Source organism: Pristiophorus japonicus, chromosome 17, assembly GCF_044704955.1.
Source record: "Pristiophorus japonicus isolate sPriJap1 chromosome 17, sPriJap1.hap1, whole genome shotgun sequence".
Lineage (NCBI taxonomy): Eukaryota > Metazoa > Chordata > Chondrichthyes > Pristiophoridae > Pristiophorus > Pristiophorus japonicus.
Window position 1 is genome coordinate 111556715 of NC_091993.1, and position 22624 is coordinate 111579338.

General features: G+C 41.4%; 1 protein-coding gene across 1 annotated transcript; it reads right to left on the minus strand.

Annotated features, from left to right (window-relative positions):
- Positions 1 to 428: 428 nt before the first annotated feature.
- Positions 429 to 22318, minus strand: LOC139227924 (acidic mammalian chitinase-like). The gene is made up of 11 exons (XM_070859072.1): positions 22221 to 22318; positions 21595 to 21627; positions 20766 to 20970; positions 20493 to 20549; positions 17984 to 18149; positions 12273 to 12397; positions 10537 to 10660; positions 10217 to 10399; positions 8356 to 8472; positions 5309 to 5444; positions 429 to 1154 (listed from the first exon to the last, which is right to left on the minus strand). The coding sequence occupies exons 1-11, from the start codon at positions 22243 to 22245 to the stop codon at positions 898 to 900; spliced, it is 1428 nt and encodes a 475-aa protein (XP_070715173.1). The 5' UTR covers positions 22246 to 22318; the 3' UTR covers positions 429 to 897.
- Between the last annotated feature and the right edge of the window lie 306 nt (positions 22319 to 22624).

The window sequence follows — 22624 nt, forward strand, 5'->3', positions numbered from 1 at the left end:
CACATCGTCCAGGTTGGAGTGTCTGCACCCTGCTCGCAGTGACAAATGTTGGGGGAAAAAGAAGACTTCTCTTCAAGGTGGATTCCCCGAAATAAAGAATCGACACCAGCCCATATAGCCACCACGGAATCACTCAGACGAAACCTTGGTTAAATACTCCGATCTTTATTCAAGCTTATGCAGGGGAAGCATTTCAAACCTACCCTTTAACGGAAGGGGAGGGGCGTTGAAACGTGTCAGCGCTACACGGGGAAACCATGTAGTGCTGTCGATCCCACCCCAGATATCGCCCAACAGGAAGTGGAGCACATGACATAGGCACAAGCTACAGAGTATTGTGCTTGTGCATTTATCCAACCCTCCACCTGAACGTTTGTGTGTGGGTGCAAGTAAATATGAGACAAAGGGAATTAAAAATCCAAAATAGATTAGCAGAAAACCTTCTGATTTTATATTGATTTTGTACTGAAAGAGAAATGTTACAGAGAGTGCAAAGGAATGCAGGGAAAGTAAGACAGGTTTATTAAATCAAGCAGGATCATTGTGTACTGTGTCCAGAGCCTGATTAGAAAATCACAGAAATATCATGCTCGGGTACTTAGTTGATGCCATTGCACTTCTTCCATTGACAAATACTCAAACTATTGACTCATTTCTGATTCTCTGCTACTCATTTGTTTAGATCATCTTTCATCATAAACAAGAAATTCATCACAACAATCAGTTTAATAAAATGAAAATATAGCTGTGGTTACTTAAGAGACAATCTTACACAATTCTGGTAAATACAATGACAGACTGACTCATTATCAACTTCATTTTAATTTTACATGCTTTAAATTTTCATTCATGTTTTGAGTAAACGTGTTGCAATCCAATCTATGTATTACTGTTACATTATTGAGGCCAATTGCAACAAAGACAACTTTCATCAAACACCAATCCCAGAGGACAATTCATATGGTAAGTTCGTCCATGGGCACAATTGTAAAATTTATTTAGATCATTTGGGTCAGCATATATCCCATCAGGCTTGTCTTGGCACCATTTGTTCAATTTTTCATCAGCAATAGTAGTTGTAATAATTAATGGAGTAGTGGAATTCACTCTGCTGGTCACAGGTGGTGTTGCTGTATCTGATGATGGCTCACATTCTGTAAAACAAAATGTGAATAGTATTTTAATAAATTGCATTCTAATATTTTGGTTAAGATTTTCATTCTTTTGTCATACTCAGTTGCTTCCACACATAATTATATCGTGACAACAGGAGAAGTGGGCACAAAGTATGAGAATGTAAAATTAGGCCTGATATCAGTGTAAAGTATGTACCTGTGAGTATGTTCACAGGTCTGTAGAGCTGTTGAGAAGCTGGCACCTAACAACTTGAGCCTCCTCTAGGAAATCCCCTTTCAGTTCTGCGTGGAGGGGATTCCTGTACGGGCTGCTCTTGCACACTCTCCACTTGCCATCCTCGTCTGCCGTCCGGACACACCATGGCGCACCATCTTGCCGTCCGGAGGAGGCGGGGGTCCCCAATGGAGGGCACTCTACGCGGGAGTCCTCCCATTATTCATCGGGGACTTGGCCTGGAGGGTGGTGCACGGAGCAGTCCCGTGCAATAAATCTTTAAGCCGGTTCACGGGCTGCCAGGCCGCCTGCAATTTCTGCGGTCTGGAAGAGTCCGTGTTCCACGTTTTTATGGAGTGTGCGAGGTGGCAGCCCCTGTTTCATTATTTAAAGGGGCTGCTCCTCAATTTCTGGTTGCACTTCAGTCCCACACTCCTGATCTTTGGGCACCCTGTGCTGAGGGCCTCCTCGTAGGACTGCTCCTGGGCACGGCCAAGGGTGCCATCAGCCGGTCTAGGCAGCGGGCGGTCGAGGGGGTCGTTCAGCCTGACTGCCTGCCTCTCTTCCGCGTGTACATCCGCGCCAGGGTGTCCTTGGAGATGGAGCACGCGGTGTCCACCGGTACGCTCGCGGCCTTCCGCGAGAGGTGGGCGCCGGAGGGACTGGAGTGCATCGTTACCCCCGGCAACCAAATTTTAATTTGATTTTATTTATTTTACAGTTTGATTTGTTTTAATTGCCGGTTTTAATGTCTCCCTCCCCTTTTATAGGGGGCACTTGTAAATTACGTTTTTAGAGCCCAAAAAAAACAAAAAAAAATCTGCAAAAATATTTTTAAAAAACAAAAAATAAATTAAAAAAGGGCCTTGCGAAATGTTTGGAGTGTCCCCCAAATCGGGGGTCACTTGACCTAATGTTTATTTGTCTCCTTTAAAAGAGTTGTAGAGCTGTTGAGGAGCTGGCATCTAACAACTTGAGCCTCCTCTAGGAAATCCCCTTTCAGTTCTGCATGGAGGGTTTCCTGTACGGGCTGCTCTTGCACACTCTCCACTTGCCATCCTCGTCTGCCATCCGGACACACCATGGCGCACCATCTTGCCTTCCGAGCAGGCGGGGGTCCCCGATGGAGTGCACTCTACCCGGGAGTCCTCCCACTATTTATCGGGGACTTGGCCTGGAGGGTGGTGCACGGAGCAGTCCCGTGCAATAAATTTTTAAGCCGGTTCACGGGCTCCCAGGCCGCCTGCAATTTCTGCGGTCTGGAAGAGTCCGTGTTCCACGTTTTTATGGAGTGTGCGAGGTTGCAGCCCCTGTTTCATTATTTAAAGGGGCTGCTCCTCAATTTCTGGTTGCACTTCAGTCTCACACTCCTGATCTTTGGGCACCCTGTGAGGAGGGGAGCAGGTAGGTCCGAGGGCCTCCTCGTAGGACTGCTCCTGGGCACGGCCAAGGGTGCCATCAGCCGGTCCAGGCAGCGGGCGGTCGAGGGGGTCGTTCAGCCCGACTGCCTGCCTCTCTTCCGTCCCTACATCCGGGCCAGGGTGTCCTTAGAGATGGAGCACGCGGTGTCCACCGGTACGCTCGCGGCCTTCCATGAGAGGTGGGCACCGGAGGGACTGGAGTGCATCATCACCCCTGGCAACCAAATTTTAATTTGTTTTTATATGTTTTAAAGTTTAATTTGTTTTATTGCTGGTTTTAGTGTCCCCTTCCCCTTTTATAGGGGGCACTTGTAAATTTATGGTTTTAGAGCCCCAAAAAACACAAAAAAACCACAACCCCCCCCCCCCCCCACTCCTCCCAAAAAAAGGGCCTTGAAAAATGTTTGAAGTGTCCCCCAGATCAGGCGGCACTTGATTTAACTGGTTAGATTTTGTTTGTTACAAAAGAGTTGTAGAGCTGTTGAGGAGCCGGCTCACAACTTGAGCCTCCTCTAGGAAATCCCCTTTCAGTTCTGCACGGAGGGGATTCCTGTACGGGCTGCTCTTGCACACTCTCCATCTTGCCATCCTCGTCTGCCGTCTGGACACGCCATGGCGCACCATCTTGCCGTACGGAGGAGGCGGGGGTCCCCGATGGAGTGTTCTCTACACAAGAGTACTCCCCTTATTTATTGGGTACTTGGCCTGGAGGGTGTTGCACGGAGCAGTCCCATGCAATAAGTTTTTAAGTCGGTTCACGGGCTCCCAGGCCGCCTGTAATTTCTGCGGTCTCGAGGAGTCCGTGTTCCACGTTTTTATTGAGTGTGCGAGGTTGCAGCACCTCTTCCAATATCTGAAGGGGCTGCTCCTCAAATTCTGGTTGCACTTCAGTCCCACATTCCTGATCTTTGGGCACCCTGTGCGGAGGGGAGCAGGTGTGTCAGAAGGCCTCCTCGTAGAACTGCTCCTGGGCATCAGCCGGTCCAGGTTGCGGGTGGTCGAGGGAGTCGTTCAGCCCGACTGCCTGCCTCTGTTCCATGGTTACATTCGAGCCAGGGTGTCCCTGGAGATGGAGCACGCGGTATCCACCGGTACGCTCGTGGCCTTCCGCGACAAGTGGGCACCAGAGGGACTGGAGTGCATCATCACCCCCGGCATCCAAATTTTAATTTGATCCTTTAATGTTAAAAGTTGAATTTGTTTTATTTGTTGGTTTTAAGCGGCACTTGTACTAATGTTTTACACTAATAGTTGTAATGCCGTTGAGTTGTGAGAGGCTTAGCCAATCATGCGATGTTCACAAGACTCAATAAAATCCCAGCCAGTTGGGTTCAGGAGATCCACGATGAGGCAGGTGGTTGTGTGCCTGGTGGATGAACGGGTAATATTTTGTGTGATTCTTAAAACTTTGCTAATAAACCAACTAGTTCATAATAGCAACATGTTGCTATAAATTCTTAAGCAAAGAGCCTTTGAAGCAAATACATTATAATCAGGAGGTTCTCCTTCACGACACAACTTGCACTTACATAATAGCACCCTGAACACAAAACATGCTGCACGGAGGCAGAAATGAATATTGAGCAGCAGCAGGAGAAAAACTGGGAAGGTGGCTGAGCCCATGGCCGAAGAGGAAGGATTTGAGGCCCTGTAAAGGGACAGGAAGAAGGCTTTAGGAACAGAGCTCCAGAGTGTAGGGCCAAGACAGTTGAATGCTCTGCCATTGTAGGTGGAGTGGAGGAAGGGAGAAAACAGAGACAAGAGCTGGAAGAGTAGAGCATGCATGTGAGCACGTAGACCTGAAGGAGGTTGCAGAGGAAGAATGGGTTGAGGCCATGGAGGGATTTGTAAATCAGGTTGAGAACTTTGCTTTTGCATTTGACACAACACCTTCTCCCAAGCTAACTTACACCATCATTTGTAATTTACAATCTCTACTTATTGATAGACCTTGACATTGCTATTATTTATGTAATATTGTTATTTATGTTATGTTATATTTGCAATAACACTACGCAATCTCCCATGGCATTGCACACAGGCAGAGAAGACCCAGTGTAGTCTTTCAGCAGGAGCTGAGTTAGCGGGTGAGGGATAATTGGACCAGGAGCCGCTGATCTAATGCGGTCCTCAATGAAAGGCAAACATGATGTCAGTGTTTTTATAAAAATTCTTTTGCTTCATGTTATAATTTATAGTATAATGGCAAATTGGGAAGCAGAGAAGTAGAGTTTGTTGGTACACAGGTGTTTCTCTGCAGTGTCGGTGAGGAAAGGAGATGCAGAACTGAGGGGTAACAGCGCCACCACTGATGGGAGTGTGTAATTACAGTCTGAGAAGTTTATAGAGGCAGTTTCCATTAGAAATGTGGACAGAGGAATTTAAATTGGAAAATATCGGCACAAGCATAAGACCAGGAAGTAAGGTTTTGTATACAGGAAATGCATGCAGACGTAAGGTTTGTTAGCATATTATAGATAGTAGCAATACGATGCAATTTAATTTTAGTTGGGTTACACATAATAATTTATCCAAACCATTAATTTTAAGGAGGGACTTCAATGTGTTGATCAAAGGGTAAACTCCTTCATTGCATTTAGTTCCACTGAAATCATCCAGATCCAAAGACCACACCATGGCACCTCCAAAGTTGTTATTCTTCAGCCACTGAGCCTACAGTCAAAAGGGGAAAAAATCTAAAATGTTCATTTTGTTAAATGAAATTGGCATTATATTGAACCCAAATGCTTTTCCTGCTAAAAAAATGATCTGCTAGATATATTGTCTCTGATATCTCAATACTTCTAAGGAATGCTCATGTAAGAGAAATTTGGCATTAGGGGTACCAGCGGGACAAGGATTAAAGTGCTGGTTCCTGCACCGACCCATGAGGAGGTAAAAGGCCTCTCTTCAGCCTTGTACCAAGGCTCCAGAAGTTATTAATTCAATAATATTCCGACAGGATCCGATGTGAGAACCTAAACAGACATTGATAAGACCTTGCAAAGAGGCTTGAGGCAGACTCACGGGCATCAAGAAGAATCAACAAATTCTGACCTAATGAAGTCATTCTAGTCATGGCCTAAGGTGGTCACGAGAGTCTTGGCCTGTCAATCCAAAATAGCACTGATAAGGTAGTCCAATTAGAGAAGTAGCACTGATAAGGTAGTCCAATTAGAGATCTAGGGAGGTCTGACCAGGGAACGGAGGGGTTTTTGAAATGTATAAAAGTTGTATGATTGTGCTGTTCGGAGAGCATCTCCACTCACAGGCGGCTGTGATGAGAGGTGTTCCCGGACGTTCGTAATAAAAGATCGTTATACTTTGCCTTCCGTCTCTGTCTGCTAACTTCGAGAATTGCTACGTGGGCTGGGGCGAGCGTCGACCCATTATATCAGTGGGCCTGCTCGTGGGGGGAGAAGCCTTCCCATTTTCCCCTGACATTCAGTTCCCAAACATACAGGAGAGGTCAAAGGAGGGAGACCCATGGCACTTTTACATTGCTTTGAGATTTCTGGGGCTTCTCCTGGGGAAAAGGAACAACAGGTATAGGCATCGTAGCGCCCTGGAAGTGAGTTGGGAGGGACCTAACAATGCCTCTAAATACAGTTTCCCATTTGGACTCCTGACTGTTTAGTGGGATTCCTGAAGAAACTGTCACTAACCCTCACATTTAGTCCTCCTCAGATTGGAGGCTCTGAGAGGGCAAGCAGTAAGGTGAGGAAAGCCTAAAAAGTTATGATGCCTTTCCTTTTAACATGGGCCCATTGAATTGTTGGGGCTGGATTCAGGTCAGGTGAGGCACAGTGCACTTTGCGTGGGTAGTGGTCAGGATAGCAGCGAGGTAAGGAATATTGTTGCCATCAGTTCCAGAGTTATTATTTTATATCAGCATAGTTTTCTAAGATTATTGCAGCCGATTGTATTGTACAATGTTTTTTAATCAGAATTCATATAATACCTTGAAATAAGTCTTTTCACACTTATATTTATTGTTCCTCCAGTGATTAATGGCATTCTTCTATTCAAAACAAATCATTATATTGCACTTAATCTCAATTACCTAATCTTCTTTACACATGTCCTCCAACTCATGAATTCTCAGTGTTTCTGTCAATCATTCTGTTGCCCATAGCCTATCACAATGGTGGTCTATTTTTGTATCCAATTCAAAATAGGGAATGGATTGAAGACAGAACATGAATTATGGAATGGGTCTATCACATCACATTAGGTGTGGAATGGATCTATCGTAGAGCGTGAAATGAATGTGTATAACTGCAAGAGTTACCAACTCCTGTCTGTTCCTTGTAGTATTGATGACACACTGATCCATTTTATGTGCATATCTGCTAGTGTTGCGACGTTTATTTCAATTCATTGTTCTTGCCGTGATCAGAACAGATTGTCGGGTAAATTACACTGACTAAGCTGACGATAACTGAGTTTTCATATTTAGATCATTTTTAAAATATGTGGGGATTTTCTATGTTGGGAGAACTACTATCATAACATACTGTGGCACATATGATCCCATACAGAGCGAGAGCTGTCAGACCTGGACACCATTCAGAGTTGTGTGAGTTGTCACTGGATAATCTCTTTCACCAGACGAGACCTACTTTATTCAACTTCTACTATAACCTAGGAATAATGGCCCTGAATTTGCGGACAGAGGCTTCCCGTGAGGAAATGCCTCCGATCCACAAATAAAATGCTCACGTGCCTGGAGGAGACTTGTGGTCCTGGTACACGTGGGTTGAGGCCCACGTATCTCATGTGCACGTGCACTTCGCAAACGCCCCTGGGATCACGTGGTCTGGCCTAGCCATTAAAAGAAGGGAATCCCCATGCAATGCTTATGGGGATTCCGTATGTATGTATGTACAGAATCCCATAAGTATTAATGGGAATACCCCAAAAAATACATCTACACTTCAAATTTTAAAAAACAATACATATTTAAAATTAATTAAAATTGCCTTTAATTAAATATTTAAAACAAGTTTAATTTTTTGAAAAATAAATTTACATATTTTAACAGGACTAAAAATAAGGGATTTTAATGTATAACTGATTGGTATCATTTTATTTTTACGTTTCTTAAAACTCTTATGGTGGGCCTGCTTTTATCATGTGTAAGAGTTTCACGGGCAGAAGTTGAGCAAATAGCCCAACTCTCCACCCACGTAGATCCTTTTCCCAGGGATGCAGAGGATCCATCAAGAAAATTCTTGACAGATCGCAAGTTCCGGGTTTTTGTGCATACGCTTGACGCGCGAAAACCTGGAACTTGCACAGCCCCTATGGGCGCACCTCGTATACACCCATCGGGGCCGCAAATTACGGCCCAGTATCATTGCTCCCTATTTTGCCGTGTCTAAATGATATAACAGTGAATTAAAAAATGAACAATATTACATAACCAGTTTTCAAGCTAATGATTGAGAAAAGCGCCATTGATTTACCTTTATTAATATAATTATCTTATTGTGTCCTGTGTAGATCTCTGCTGTTATTAAAACTGCATTCTGAATACTTCTGGCATATGTGTGAAATTATGGAAATAAATTATAGCACATACTTTGAGTGTAAAGCTCTGCCGATCGTCATATCCAACCCATTGATTACCCTTGAATGCATAAGGAACCTTCTGGTCTTCAATCAGTTGTGTGGTCGCAGTTTTCAAAAATGTACAGATCTGTCAATCAAAATCAGTAAGTATTGTTAACGGCTCAGTCAAATCAATCTTGTTTTCTCATAGCTGCAGTTCCATTTACAATCAGCATTGTCAACTCCCATTGTTAATCAATAAAATATATTTCACTGTAGCAGAAGAATGTTGCCATTTTATCAGGAATGAGAGTTTATATTTTACATTAAATAATAATAACTTTTATTTATATAGCGCCTTTAACGGAATAAAATGTCCCAAGGCGATTCACAATAATTTTACAACATGTTAAATATTGATCATTGAGGGAAAGAGAGAAAAAGTATGAGAATGAAGTGTAAAAAGAGGTTAAAAGCTCGGGTCTGAAGCGACAGCTAAAATGCGCACGGAGATAAGACATAGGTGAAAAAAACTTTTTTAAAAATTCAAATTACATTGTAAAGAATACAACAGTAAAATCAGTATAATAAAGATTAATTATAATTAAACAAAATTAAATAATATATACCATAATTATAAATTAAGTTAAAATGAGAAAATCAGCAACTGAAGCAAATTAAATCAGTCATTAAGATTCATTCCCTGGCCAGTGATTCAATTAATCTGGAAAAACCAATCACTGTCCTCCATCCCTGTGATGTCATAATTTTATTACTTTTCATTTCTCATTAAAGGGATATGGAATATTTAATGGGGGTGGTATTATCTTTGTAATGCTAACAGTGAGGATCAATCACAAAGGGATGGGCCAATTATCATCTTAGCTAGTCTTTTTCAAGGGCAAATATTGTAGACTTTTTGAATGATCATAGCTCTGTATTAAATTTTCTCCTTTTGTAATAAATATAGACACATATATACAGAGATGATATTTACTTTATTATCATGTGTTCTGTAGAGTATGAAAACATAAGTGGAATGAGATGGGAAGTACTGAAATGTGACGTGCTGTTTATTGGATTGTAAGGACATACGAGGGCTGATGTTTCGACAGCATACATCTGGTGCAGCCCATCACCAGATGGGGAAACCGTGGCCTTGCTCCCCAGTTCATTTTGAAAAATCGGCCGCATAGTGTAGTTGAGGAATTTTTAAAAATTTCATGCACAGCTTTTCCTAACATTCAAAAACCCTTCAGGTGTCAGTTTGGCTACGCTGGTGACATTCTGAGCCCAGAGTCAGCAGGCTGTGTGTTACATGTCAGGACTCAGACATATGATGAAGGCTGAAACTCTCGTGAATTACTGAGATATTGCCCAGCTGTTGGAAATGTTGCCGAGATGTTAAACTAAATTCCCATCTGTCTGTTCTGTTGGTAAAGATCATTCGGCATAGTTTAAACAAGAGCAGGGACTTACTGTCCTGCCATGGACTGACATTCGTGTGAACATCATCACTTAAACTGATTACCCGGGCATTCATAGCATTTCTTTTTGTGGAATCTTTCTGTATGCTAAATGGCTGCTATGATTGTTCACTGTATAAGAAGCCCATTCAGATGTCTCCGAGACCTGTATAAGGTGCTATATAACCAAGGAATTTGACAGTAGTTTTGGTGGGAGATTTACAGAAATCCTGGAGAAACAGCATAAATGGCCAATTGTGCCATTTTGCCAGGGTTTCCATTGAAGTTATGGCGGGAGATTGGGGATCAACCAAGGAAATTCTACCCTTGTGTCTTTAAACAATTTAATCCTGATCACTTTCTATTTAAGATCAACTTCAGAGAATTTATCATGTGATAAATTAATAACATTTTCAGTAAAATTACCTCATAGTAGGCCAAGAATCCAGCCTCCCTGGTTAATTGGCCAGCTTGGCCAGGACCAGATACTGGAGCACCAACACCTGTTGCGGAGGAGCTCAGGGTGAAGCTACGTCCATATGTTGGGAATCCAACAATTAGTTTCTCTGCTGGGGTACCATTGTCTTTCCAGTATTTTATAGCATAGTCCTGCAAGACAATTTAACTTGATATCTTTATTGAGATTTTAACTAACAAAAAACCTTTTGTTAAAACATATTGGTATAATATTACAGTGGTAATGAAAAAGATAAAATAGAGATGCCACTTTTTATGAACATACTTACAATATTAAAGTAAATAAATTGGCCATGGTCCTTTGAGCCACGATACAGAGGACTATTGTGTCCAGTAACCTTCTCCCAAGATCCATGAAAATCATATGCCATCACAGAGATAAAGTCGAGATATCTGTTTAAAAAAAAATTACAAAATGATGCATTGCAATTCAGAATTCATTTTAATAGTTATTTATGAAAGCCATTGTAACAGGGTGACCATATTTTCAAATCTGGGAACACACTGGCAATGTACCCTCCCATTTTGGGGAGGTACGTGGCCCTTTAATGGTCTGCGCGGCCCACTCAATGTTTCGTGCATGCGCAAGATTTCGCATTGGAAAAGTCGGTCCTGGCTGTTATACAGAATCATGAATATTGTATGTATTCTGCAGTGGTGTTGTCATCTGCTCATCCCTGAATACACAAAATTTTAATTTCTCAATTTTAAATCTGTTCCACAGAAACTGAGATTTTCCATGAAATACCCTCTCTCTCAGAAGGTTTCAGATTCACAAACCTCTTCCGAGTTTAAGAATTTAGAACATGCCTTCCCTTACTCAATTAATAAAAACACCATGTCCCATTCAATCCCCCACAGTGCAGTGCGGCCAGAGTTATAGATAGGGCCTTTTCTCAGCTGCACTGCATTGTGGGAAGGCAGGGTCACCATTGACACCTCCAGTCAACCTGCTCAAGGATTGCGTTTCCTGATCTCAAATAGGCCAAGAATCCCTGAGAAACGGTTTGCTGTTCATTAGCATTGAAAAAAATCAAACACTCAGTATCGCGAAGAGATTTTTAAATCGGGAACTCTTGATTGACCGGGGCACATTCCCAAATCTGGGCACTGTCCCCGGAAAACGGGGACGTCTTGTCTGTCTACATTGTATGTATTAATGGTGGGATGACTTGCATCCTATCTTTGACTATTATGACTATGGCAACTCTTGATGACTGAGTTTCTTTATTTCTCAGCCAAGCCACTAGATGGCAGTGCTCACTAGGTTGGAGAATAGTATCTCAGGCAAAGCCAACCCCATTCTACTCAATACAGTGAAGCACTGGAAAACTGGCTAGCAGTTACAGCTGTAGCAGAGGTCTGTGAAATTAGGAAGCGGAATAGAAAGAATAAAACAGAACCAAAATAAAAATAATAAATATTACTTCTTGTAGAAGATAGAATGTTATGTTATTTCTATCTATCATCATAGGCAGTCCCTCAAAATCAAGGAAAACTTGCTTCCACTCTAAAAGTGAGTTCTCAGGTGACTGTACAGTCTCTGCCACAGGTGGGACAGACAGTCGTTGAAGGAAAGGATGGGTGGGGAGTCTGGTTTGCTGCACGCTCCTTCCGCTGCCTGCGCTTGTTTTATGCTTGGTGTTAAACTTCACTTCGGGATGCATCTCTGGTGCTGTTGTTGCCAGCTAGCCAGTAGTATAGGAAGAATCATTAAAACAGGTCAGTTGCTTGAACCCTGAATCGTAAACATGTTGTATGGTGAGGAGCATCAAAAGGGGAAGGAAGTAAGTTTAAAAGGCTGCTTGCACCTTGATAAGGTGAAAGAAAGAGTTCTATCCCACCGTGTTAAAAATTGACATCGGTCAATATCTTTAGCTGTTGTTCACAAGGCTAATAAAACAACTTTAAAGTGGTTTATTTATATTATAATATTTTAAATGATGCATAATGAAAGTTTTTTCCCAAAGTTTGTAAGTTTCAATCTTCTATAAGTCATACTTACTTTGAAATCTCAGGTATATCATAAGCGACATCAATGGTGTATTTTCCAGCAGCAACCGCAGCAGTAAGCAGGAGTCTGCTGTTCCCAGTAGCCTCTGCTTCTGTATTAAAGGCCGCTAACAATTCCTACAAAAGATGAGTACATTGTGATTTTTAATGATAATAACCATTCTTCCAAACATAATTACTATGGTCACAGCTGCTGTTGATAGTGTACCGTTTATGGGCATTCTGTCTCTCTTAAACTGCTGTCATTGGATATGCATTGGACTTATTTTATATGATACTGCGTGTACTTCCCTGAGATCTTGGTTCAACTAAATATGCTGCGGTCATTTTCAGTGCTTGTGTTGCAGCCATTTCAGCCTAAATTTTCCAGGATATTTGACTTTTAGAAGAGATAAGCAAAATGAATAAGGGAGCAGTGGGTAGCCCTGAAAATAAAGACAATGGAGAGAAAGGATCTTAGCTCTGAAAATCAAGAGCTAGAATAACTGGGTGGAGCTGATCAACATCAGGGACAGAAAACACTGGTGGGTTTACTTCATAGCCCATGTAACAGCAGTTGTAGTGGGTGGCAGAATATAAATTAGTAAATTAGAAGTATATGTATCAAGGTTAATACTCTAATCACAGGGGAATGTAACGTTTTTCTGGTGTTGCTTGTTGCCAGCTAGCCAGTGGTGTAGGAAGTATCATTAAAACAGTTCACTTGCTTGAACTCTCAATCGTAAACAAATTTGCAATAATAGTGTGGTGGACGAATTCCTGGAATGTATTCAAGATGGTTTTCTAGATCAGTATGTCGAGAATCCAACTAGGGAACAGGCCATTTTAGATCTAGTATTGTGCAATGAGTAGAAGTTAATTTATAACTTTATAGTAAAGAAGTCTCTGGGGAAGAGTGATCATAATATGATAGAATTTTATATCAAGTTTGAGAGTGATTTAAGTAGGTCTGAAACGAGGGTCGTAAATCTGAACAAAGCACACTACATAGGTATGAGCGGCACGTTGACTAAGGTAGGTTGGGGAACTAGATTCAAAGATATGGTGATAGGTAAGCAATGCCAATATTTAAAGAATTCTTTCATAATTTGCAATGAATATACATTCCCTGAAGGAGTAAAAAAAAACATGGAATTAGTTGCCCAGCCATGGCTAATGAGAAGTTAAAGGTCGTATTTGTGGATAGTAAAGAGGGAGTGTTTGCTAGTGCTGTTGGGGAGGGTTTAAACTAATATGGCAGGGGGATGGGAACCTATGCAGGGAGACAGAGGGAAGTAGAATGTGGGCAGAAGCAAAAGATAGAAAGAAGAAAAGTAAAAGTGGAGGACAAAGAAACCCAAGGCAAAATGCAAAAATTACAACAAAATTCTAAAGGGGCAAAGGGTGTTAAAAAGACAAGCCTGAAGGCTCTGTGCCTCAATGCGATGAGTATTCAGAATAAGGTGGATGAATTAACTGCGCAGATACCAGTTAACGGATATGATGTAATTGGCATCACGGAGACATGGCTCCAGGATGACCAAGGCTGGGAACTCAACTACCAGGGGTAGTCAACATTTAGGAAGGATAGACAGAAAGGAAAAGGAGGTGGGGTGGCATTGCTGGTTAAAGAGGAAATTAATGCAATAGTAAGGAAGGACATTAGCTTGGATGATGTGGAATCTGTATGGGTGGAGCTACGGAATATCAAAGGGCAGAAAATGCTAGTGGGAGTTGTGTACAGACCACCAAACAGTAATAGTGAGATTGGGGACAGCATCAAACAAGAAATTAGGGATGCGTGCAATAAAGGTACAGCAATTATCATGGGCGACTTTAATCTACAAATTGATTGGGCTAACCAAACTGGTAGCAATGCGGTGGAGGAAGATTTCCTGGAGTGTGTTAGGGATGGTTTTCTAGATCAATATGTTGAGGAACCAACTAGAGGGCTGGCCATCCTAGACTGGGTGATGTGTAATGAGAAAGGACTAATTAGCAATCTTGTTGTGCGAGGCCCCTTGGGGAAGAGTGAGCATAATATGGTAGAATTCTTTATTAAGATGGAGAGTGACACAGTTAATTCAGAGACTAGGGTCCTGAACTTAAGGAAAGGTAACTTCGATGGTATGGTACGTGAATTGGCTAGGATAGGCTGGCGAGTGATACTTAAATGGTTGACGGTGGATAGGCAATGGCAAACATTTGAAGATCACATGGATGAACTTCAACAATTGTACATCCCTGTCTGGAGTAAAAATAAGACGGGGAAGGTGGCTCAACCGTGGCTAACAAGGGAAATTAAGGAAAGTGTTAAATCCAAGGAAAAGGCATATAAATTGGCTAGAAAAAGCAGCAAACCTGAGGACTGGAGGAATTTTGTAATACAGCAGAGGAGGACAAAGGGTTTAATTAGGAAGGGGAAAATAGAGTATGAGAGGAAGCTTGCTGGGAACATAAAAACTGATGGTAAAAGCTTCTATAGATATGTGAAGAGAAAAAGATTAGTGAAAACAAACGTAGATCCTTTGCAGTCAGATTCAGGTAAATTTATAATAGGGAACAAAGAAATGGCGGGCCAGTTAAACAAATACTTTGGTTCCATCTTCATGAAGGAAAATACAAATAACCCTCTGGAAATACTAGGGGACCGAGGGTCTAGTGAGAAGGAGGAACTGAAGGATATCCTTATTAGGTGAGAAATTGTGTTTGGGAAATTGATGGGATTGACGGCCGATAAAGCCGATAGTCTACATCCCAGAGTACTTATGGAAGTAGCCCTAGAAATAGTGGATGCATTGGTGATCATTTTCCAACAGTCTATCGACTCTGGATCCTATGGACTGGAGGGTAGCTAATGTAACACCATTTTTTAAGAAAGGAGGGAGAGAGAAAACAGGTAATTATAGACCAGTTAGCCTGACATCAGTAGTGGGGAAAATGTTGGAATCAATTATTAAAGATGAAATAGTAGTACATTTGGAAAGCGGTGACAGGATCAGTCCAAGTCAGCATGGATTTATGAAAGGGAAATCCTGCTTGACAAATCTTCTAGAATTTTTTGAGGATGAAACTAGTAGAGTGGACAAGGGAGAATCAGTGTATGTGGTGTATTTGGACTTTCAAAAGGCTTTTGACAAGGTCCCACACAAGAGATTGGTGTGCAAAATGGTATTGGGGGTAATGTACTGACGTGCATAAAGAATTGGTTGGCAGACAGGAAGCAGAGAATTGGGATAAACGAGTCCTTTTCTGAATGGCAGGCAGTGACTAGTGGGATGCCGCAGTGCTCAGTGCTGGGACCCCAGCTATTTATAATAGACATTAATGATTTGGAAGAGGGAATTGAGTGTAATATCTCCAAGTTTGCAGATGACACTAAGCTGGGTGGTGGTGTGAGCTGTGAGGAGGATGCTAAAAGGCTGCAGGGTGACTTGGACAGATTAGATGAGTGGGCAAACGCATGGCAGATGCAGTATAATGTGGATAAATGTGTGGTTATCCACTTTGGGGGTAAAAACACGAAGGCAGAATATTATCTGAGTTGTGGCAGATTAGGAAAAAGAGAGGTGCAACGAGACCTGGGTGTCATGGTACATCAGTTATTAAAGTTGGCATGCAGGTACAGCAGGCAGTGAAGAAGGCAAATTGTACGTTGGCCTTCATAGCTAGGGGATTTGAGTATAGGAGCAGGGAGGTCTTACTGCAGTTGTACAGGGCCTTAGTGAGGCCTCACCTGGAATATTGTGTGCAGTTTTGGTCTCCTAATCTGAGGAAGGACGTTCTTGCTATTGAGGGAGTGCAGCGAAGGTTCACCAGACTTAATACCGGGATTGCTGGACTGACATATGAGGAGAGATTGGATCGACTGGGCCTGTATTCACTGGCGTTTAGAAGGGTGAGAGGGGATCTCATAGAAACATATAAAATTCTGACAGGACTGGACAGGTTTGATGCTGGAAGAATGTTCCCGATGTTGGGGAAGTCCAGAACCAGGGGACACAGTGTAAGGATAAGGGGTAAGCCATTTAGGACCGAGATGAGGAGAAACTTCTTCACTGAGAGAGTTGTTAACCTGTGGAATTCTCTACCGCAGAGAGTTGTTGATGCCAGTTTGTTGGATATATTCAAGAGGGAGTTAGATATGGCCCTTAAGGCTAAAGGAATCAAGGGGTATGGAGAGAAAGTAGTAAAGGGGTACTGAGATAATGATCAGCCATGATCTTATTGAATGGTGGTGCAGGCTCGAAGAGCTGAATGGCCTACTCCTGCACCTATTTTCTATGTTTCTATGTAATCGAAGGCTATTGCATTTAGCCCCCATTGTAACACAGAAGTCCAATGCACTAATCTTTCAACGCAACTTTTGCTCAATGCACATTTCAATAAAATGCAAAAATATCTATGGGAACTATTATGATACGCGGATCAAACGATAAAAGTGTGCTCCATGTTCAGGTGAACTTAAGTTACTTTACATTTAGGCTTACGTATAATGCAGAATAATTCTGAAAAGTATTCATCGGAATTAAATAGATTTCATTGATTTAAGATATTGGGGTTGAAATTGGAGACTTTAGCACTGGCTGCTGATGCCATAAAATGGTGAAAAGACAGAGGCCGGTGTTCTTCTGCCAGCTGCTGGTGGATCCATCGGCGTGGGCCATTTGGGAGCTGCCGGTAATGCTGCCGGTATACACAAGTGGCAGGGAAATTTAAATGAAAGAGATCGTGACGCCAGTGATATGTCTTGTAGATGGGGAGTCAGGAGGTGAGACACTTGCTGCAGAATACTCCAGCTTGTCACCTGCTCTTGTAACACAGTATTTATGTGTCTGGTACAATTAAGTTTCTGGTCAATGGTGACCCCCAGGATATTGATGGTGGGTGATTTGACAATTGTAATGCTGTTGAATGTCAAGGGGTGGTGATTAGACTCTCTTTTGTTGGAGGTAGTCATTGCCTGGCACTTGTGTGCCTTGAATGTTACTTGCCACTTATCAGCCCAATCCTGAATGTCATCCAGGTCTTGCTGCTTGCTGCATACTACATGGGATGGATTTCCTATGTGGAGAAATTGACTAGACTAGGCCTATATTCCCTACAGTTTAGATGAATAAGAAGTGATCTCATTGAACCATATAAAATTCTTAAAGAGCTTGATAGGATAGATGCTGGGAGGGTGTTTCCCTTGGCTGTGGAGTATAGAACTAGGGGGTCACAGTCTCAGAATAAGGGTCAACCATTTAGGACTGAGATGAGGAGAGATTTCTTCACTCAGCGGGTTGTCAATCTTTGTAATTCTCTATCCCAAAGGGCTGTGGATGCGAAGTCGTTGAGTATATTCAAGACAGAGATTTTTAGATAATGATGGAATCAAGGGGATAAGGCGGGAAGGTGGAGTTGAGGTAGAAAATCAGCAATGATCTTGTTGAATGAGGATCAGGCTCGAAGGGCCACATGATCTATTGCTGCTCCAATTTCTTAGATTCTTATTTTCATGAAAATGTGGCCTTACTAGCATTGGGGTGCATTATTGTTTTTCAGGTCTCTGTAACTCATTTGCGCTCGATTTGTTCCACATTGTCTAAAGCTTCTAGCAGAAATAAAATCTTGTCTAAAAGGAATGAGATGTAATGAAATGTCATTACTGTAGTAGGTACAAAGCTTTTCTGTAATGCTCCTACTAGATGTTACATTAAAGATTAGCCTTAGACCTTTCACCTTGACCAAGATAGTGAAGCGGTTTTTATCTTCAGGTGGACTGCCTCGAGCGGCTGGATACTCCCAGTCCAGGTCTAAACCGTTAAATCCGTGCCTCCGCAGAAAGGAGACTGAGGAGCTGATGAATTTTGCTCGATTTTGCGGTGTAGAGACCATGTTGGTAAATCTAATCACAGAAACAGATTGGAAATAGAGAAAGCATTAATTTCATAAATCTTCTTTTGAGAACTGATTCGGTTTTTTTTCTGACCAGTTTTGTTCCTTTCAACAGTTAGCATGCTCACACTAAACTCTACACTTCAACGTTTTAATGCCTGCATTTAAGAAAATAAGCACAGGGAAATTTAGTATGAGTACAGTAAAGTTTCACTCAGGAAGAGTGTTCTGAATACTGACATTTCCGGCATTGTCCCAAAAATTCTAATTGAATAATTTTCTCCTTAAATATACAAAAAATTACATAAGTGAAGTCGTGCAATGGTAAATCTGTACCTGGGATTTTTTTGACATTTCTATGTTTTGGGGTTAAATTTCTGGCACAGATTAAAACCCAAACTTACTCGGATACTCGAGTTTCAACGAGAAGTGAAACAGTGGCTTCGGAATTGCATTGTTGAATTTCAAATGGGTTCGGTAATGAACTTCTACCCTCCCATTTTATAATCATTTGTTTACTGCTTTTAATGTTGTAGAAGGGAAAAGGGGAATTTATGGTTATATGGTGATTTTTTTACAGAAGGCTTTTTTGAAGCAAAATTCAAAACGGTGACTATTTAGTGTTGACTGTACTTTCTGGGATTACAGTAAGATATATCTATAGTCCAGAAGAAAACAGCCTTGCCTTTGAGTCACAAGGATGTGGGTCCATGTATCACTCTAGAGACTTGAGCACATAATCTCGGCTGTCAGTGCTGAGGGAGTGCTGCGCCTTCAGATAAGAAGTTAAACTATCCGACCCAAGGCCCCAGCTGACCTCTCAGGTGGACGTAAAAGATCCAGTGGCACTATTTCGAACAATAGCAGGATAGTTCTCCACGCTGTCCTGCCCATTATTTATCCCTCAACCAACATCAGTAAACAAGTTATCTGGTCAATTCGCTGTTGGCAAATTAGCTGCAGGGTTTCCCACATTACAGCAGTGATAATACTTCATTGGCTGCAAAGTGGTTTGCAATGTCTTGAGGTCGTGAAAGGCGCTCTATCAATGCAAGTTCTTTCATGGAGAGCACTTTACTTGTGCTATTCCCGTTTCATACAATATTAAAGTTAGTAATTGCACATTTTCAGATCAGTACATGTTCTATCACTGTCACATAGGTGCAGAGGACTATTAAGGAACAGAAACTCCTTCCATTCATGCCAGTCACAAGCAGTTTAGAACAGATATTCTGTATGTGTGACACTGTGCAAATACTGACAATTCCCTCGGAGCCCTGGTCCTAACTACTGAAAAAGAGTCTCAGTTACTAAAGAAAAACTGAAAGACGGGGCTAAAAATTGGCCCCCACCTGACACGGGGTGCATGCACCCCATTTCAATGGTTTTCAACTGCAGCTCTAGTTGAGATCGCCTCTTGAGCGAAATTCTGCTCGGGGCACCGCCAGGAAACCTCGGAAGGGCAATTGGGCTATCAGCGGCCATTCCATGAAAAGGTGGCGGCCACTCCACTCTGCAGCGCGGCCGCTGATTTGCGGTGATAAGTGACCTTAAGGAGAGGGGCAATATCAGCCGCAGGAACTACAATCACCGAAAAGGCCTTTTTAATTGGTCATGGCAATAGAAATAAATAAATTCTTCTTCTCGCAAAAAGTAATCACGTTATGGAATAGCCTTTCAGAAAGAGTAAAAATTACTTGTTTTTATATAGCGCCTTTCATATTCTCACAACACGCCAAAGGATTTTAAAAAATTGAATCATTGTTGTAGTATAAGGCGTGGTGGATATAAAATATTAAAATTGTTTAAGAAGCAATTGCATGTTCAATGGGGGAACTTGAAGGCCTTTCTGTATGATTGTACCAAGAATGGCTTTCTTCATCGTTAATGATCTTGTGCAGTTGTGAAATGCAAAGAAAGTATGGGGTAAAATAATCCCTATTGACTAACTGAATACCAATCAGGACAGGTGATTCGGCCCCTCCCTTCCACATGCGCAGTGGCACGCTGTATACACAGAATTCTCGATGATACAAAGTTTGTAATTTTTCATAATGCCCCTCAGATCAAACCTACAAACTTCTCCGTCCTGTTAGAAAACCAATGGCTTAAAGTTAAATTCCTGCTAAATTGGCCACATTTTTTTGGGTTGTCTGCCTGACTGGGCAATCTACATTTCTCAGCAACTAAATGAGAAATCTAATAGGAAGCCTGGAACTCCTTAAGTTAGGTTTGTGTTGCCATAGTTTTATTGCATAATTGAAAGTTGCCAATTTCATTTTATTAGATCAACGGAGAAATGAGACATGGGACTTTTTCTATTTTGTGAAAATGAAAATATTACCAATTTTACCTGGTGGTGCCAAAATTCCAACCTCCAATGGCTAAAAGTGTTTTCAAATTCTTATTTCTGTTAAGAGAAAGAATAGAAACCATGAATGTCAATATTGCAATAAGTTAGGAGCATATTCCATCAATGTTTACTTTCTCTATCCAGATAAATAATACACAGCAATTATGTCAGTGATCATTTGGTTACAGCATTTTAAATAACTTAACGTGAGAATAATTGTAAAATTGATCTGAAATTTGTAGCTAACGCAGCTCAGAGAATGATATGACGTACTTCATTTTCAGAGCATTGAATCTCCTGTACATTTGCTCATCGTTCCATTCAAAGGTGGTGAGTTCATTGTTGTTGGTCATGCTGGCAAAGGCATAAATCAGGTGGGTGCACAGGCAGGGGTCAACATTTTCTGGGAAGAATTTACCACCACTTGATCTGTACTGAGACCAGTTTGTGTAGTAACAAACCAGTTTGAAGGAGGAGACTAAAGTGTGAAGAACATGTTGCAGTTATTTCAAATATTAGACAATAAGGTGGCAAAACTGAAAAAGGACAACACGTGATGCACTTTGTTGAACCCTTGACCCTAATGGAATAAACCTTTGATGGGGTTCCAAGCATTCTTTCACTTTGTTCTCCGAGAAACCTTCGCATTTATCTTCAAAATACATTGTTTGCCTTTAATACTCCCGCCACAGAGCTTTGTGCATTAAAAGGAATTTGGGTTCACACCACACACAATTGTGTGTCAGTTAAAATTAACTTACACATTTTAATTTGCACCGAGGAGAAAAAAAATTAACATCCACCACCCCCTCCCCCCCACCATGTTTAAAAGAACCCGATTAATAGAAATAGGCAGAAGTTATTCATATTTTTTCAGGATGGAGCTGGGGGCTAGTATTAAACAAGTTATGTCGATTCAGCCACCCATTATATATATCTCTCCCAATGTTTAAACCAAATTCAAATTCTGAAGCTGCCATGGTGGGATTTGAACCCGCGTTCTATTGGATTGCTACTCCAGTAAAATAATGTAACTACATTACACAACCAGGACCAATGAATTGTACCACTTTATATAAAGTATAAATGTGTAATGACTTACCCTGTGATACATGGAATAAGAAGACCAAACTCACTAAAATAAAATATAAATACATATTTTTATTTCATATCACATTTGTAAAAATTGTTTTAAAAAAGGATTACAAACTAATTTAAATCAATATTTAATTTGATTATTCTGTGACATGAATGTATATTCTAACACCTATGTCTTAAGTCAATTGTTATATTGTATAATCTACTTTCTATGTCTTTGATGTTGAATTTTTTTTAAGATGAATCGATTCCAGAACTTGACCACTTTATATGGGCTGGCAGTTTGTGAAAAATCTATTCGATCTAGACATTATGGGGATAATTTGCTGAGTACGTGCTGGGTTTGAGAAAACCCACCCTCCCCCAGCACATACTGGACAATCGCAGGGATGATGCTGCATAGAATGTGGTGTCACCTTTTGGATAATATGTTAAACTGTGCCGTCCTCTGATGTTCATGTGGATGGAAAGGATCTCATGGCACAATGCGAAAAATATCCACACAAGCAGACAGATGGTGAGAAACAGAATTGCCTGCCGATGAAAATTGCAGCCCGGTTAAGTGGCTGCATTTGCCATTATAGATGGTTTAAAATAAAGAAAGTATGAAACAATATATACAATGCTTACCAGTCAAGAGAAGTGCCTTCCCCATTCTAGTGCTTTGAAGCAGTTCTGTCACTGGTTTTGCATAGAGTGGTGCCTTTGATACTTTGTGTATGACACTTAAAAAGGACCTGTACTGACTGGTGCACTGCACACCCTTTTATAGTTTGATCCACGAATCATAATGATTCCCAAAGACATATTTGCATTTTAGGGAAATGCGCATTAAGCAAGAATTGTGTTGAAAGACTCCAGCATCTGCCTTCTGTGTTACAATGTGTTTAGAGCAAATGTAACATTCAGGAATTTATCATTTAGAACTTTTACATTTCAAAGCCATGTATTTGCACAACTTTGTGAGCAAGTTGCTCTCCCATGTTTAATGAAAAGAGACATTGCACACCATGAAACATTCAGATCAGCTGTTC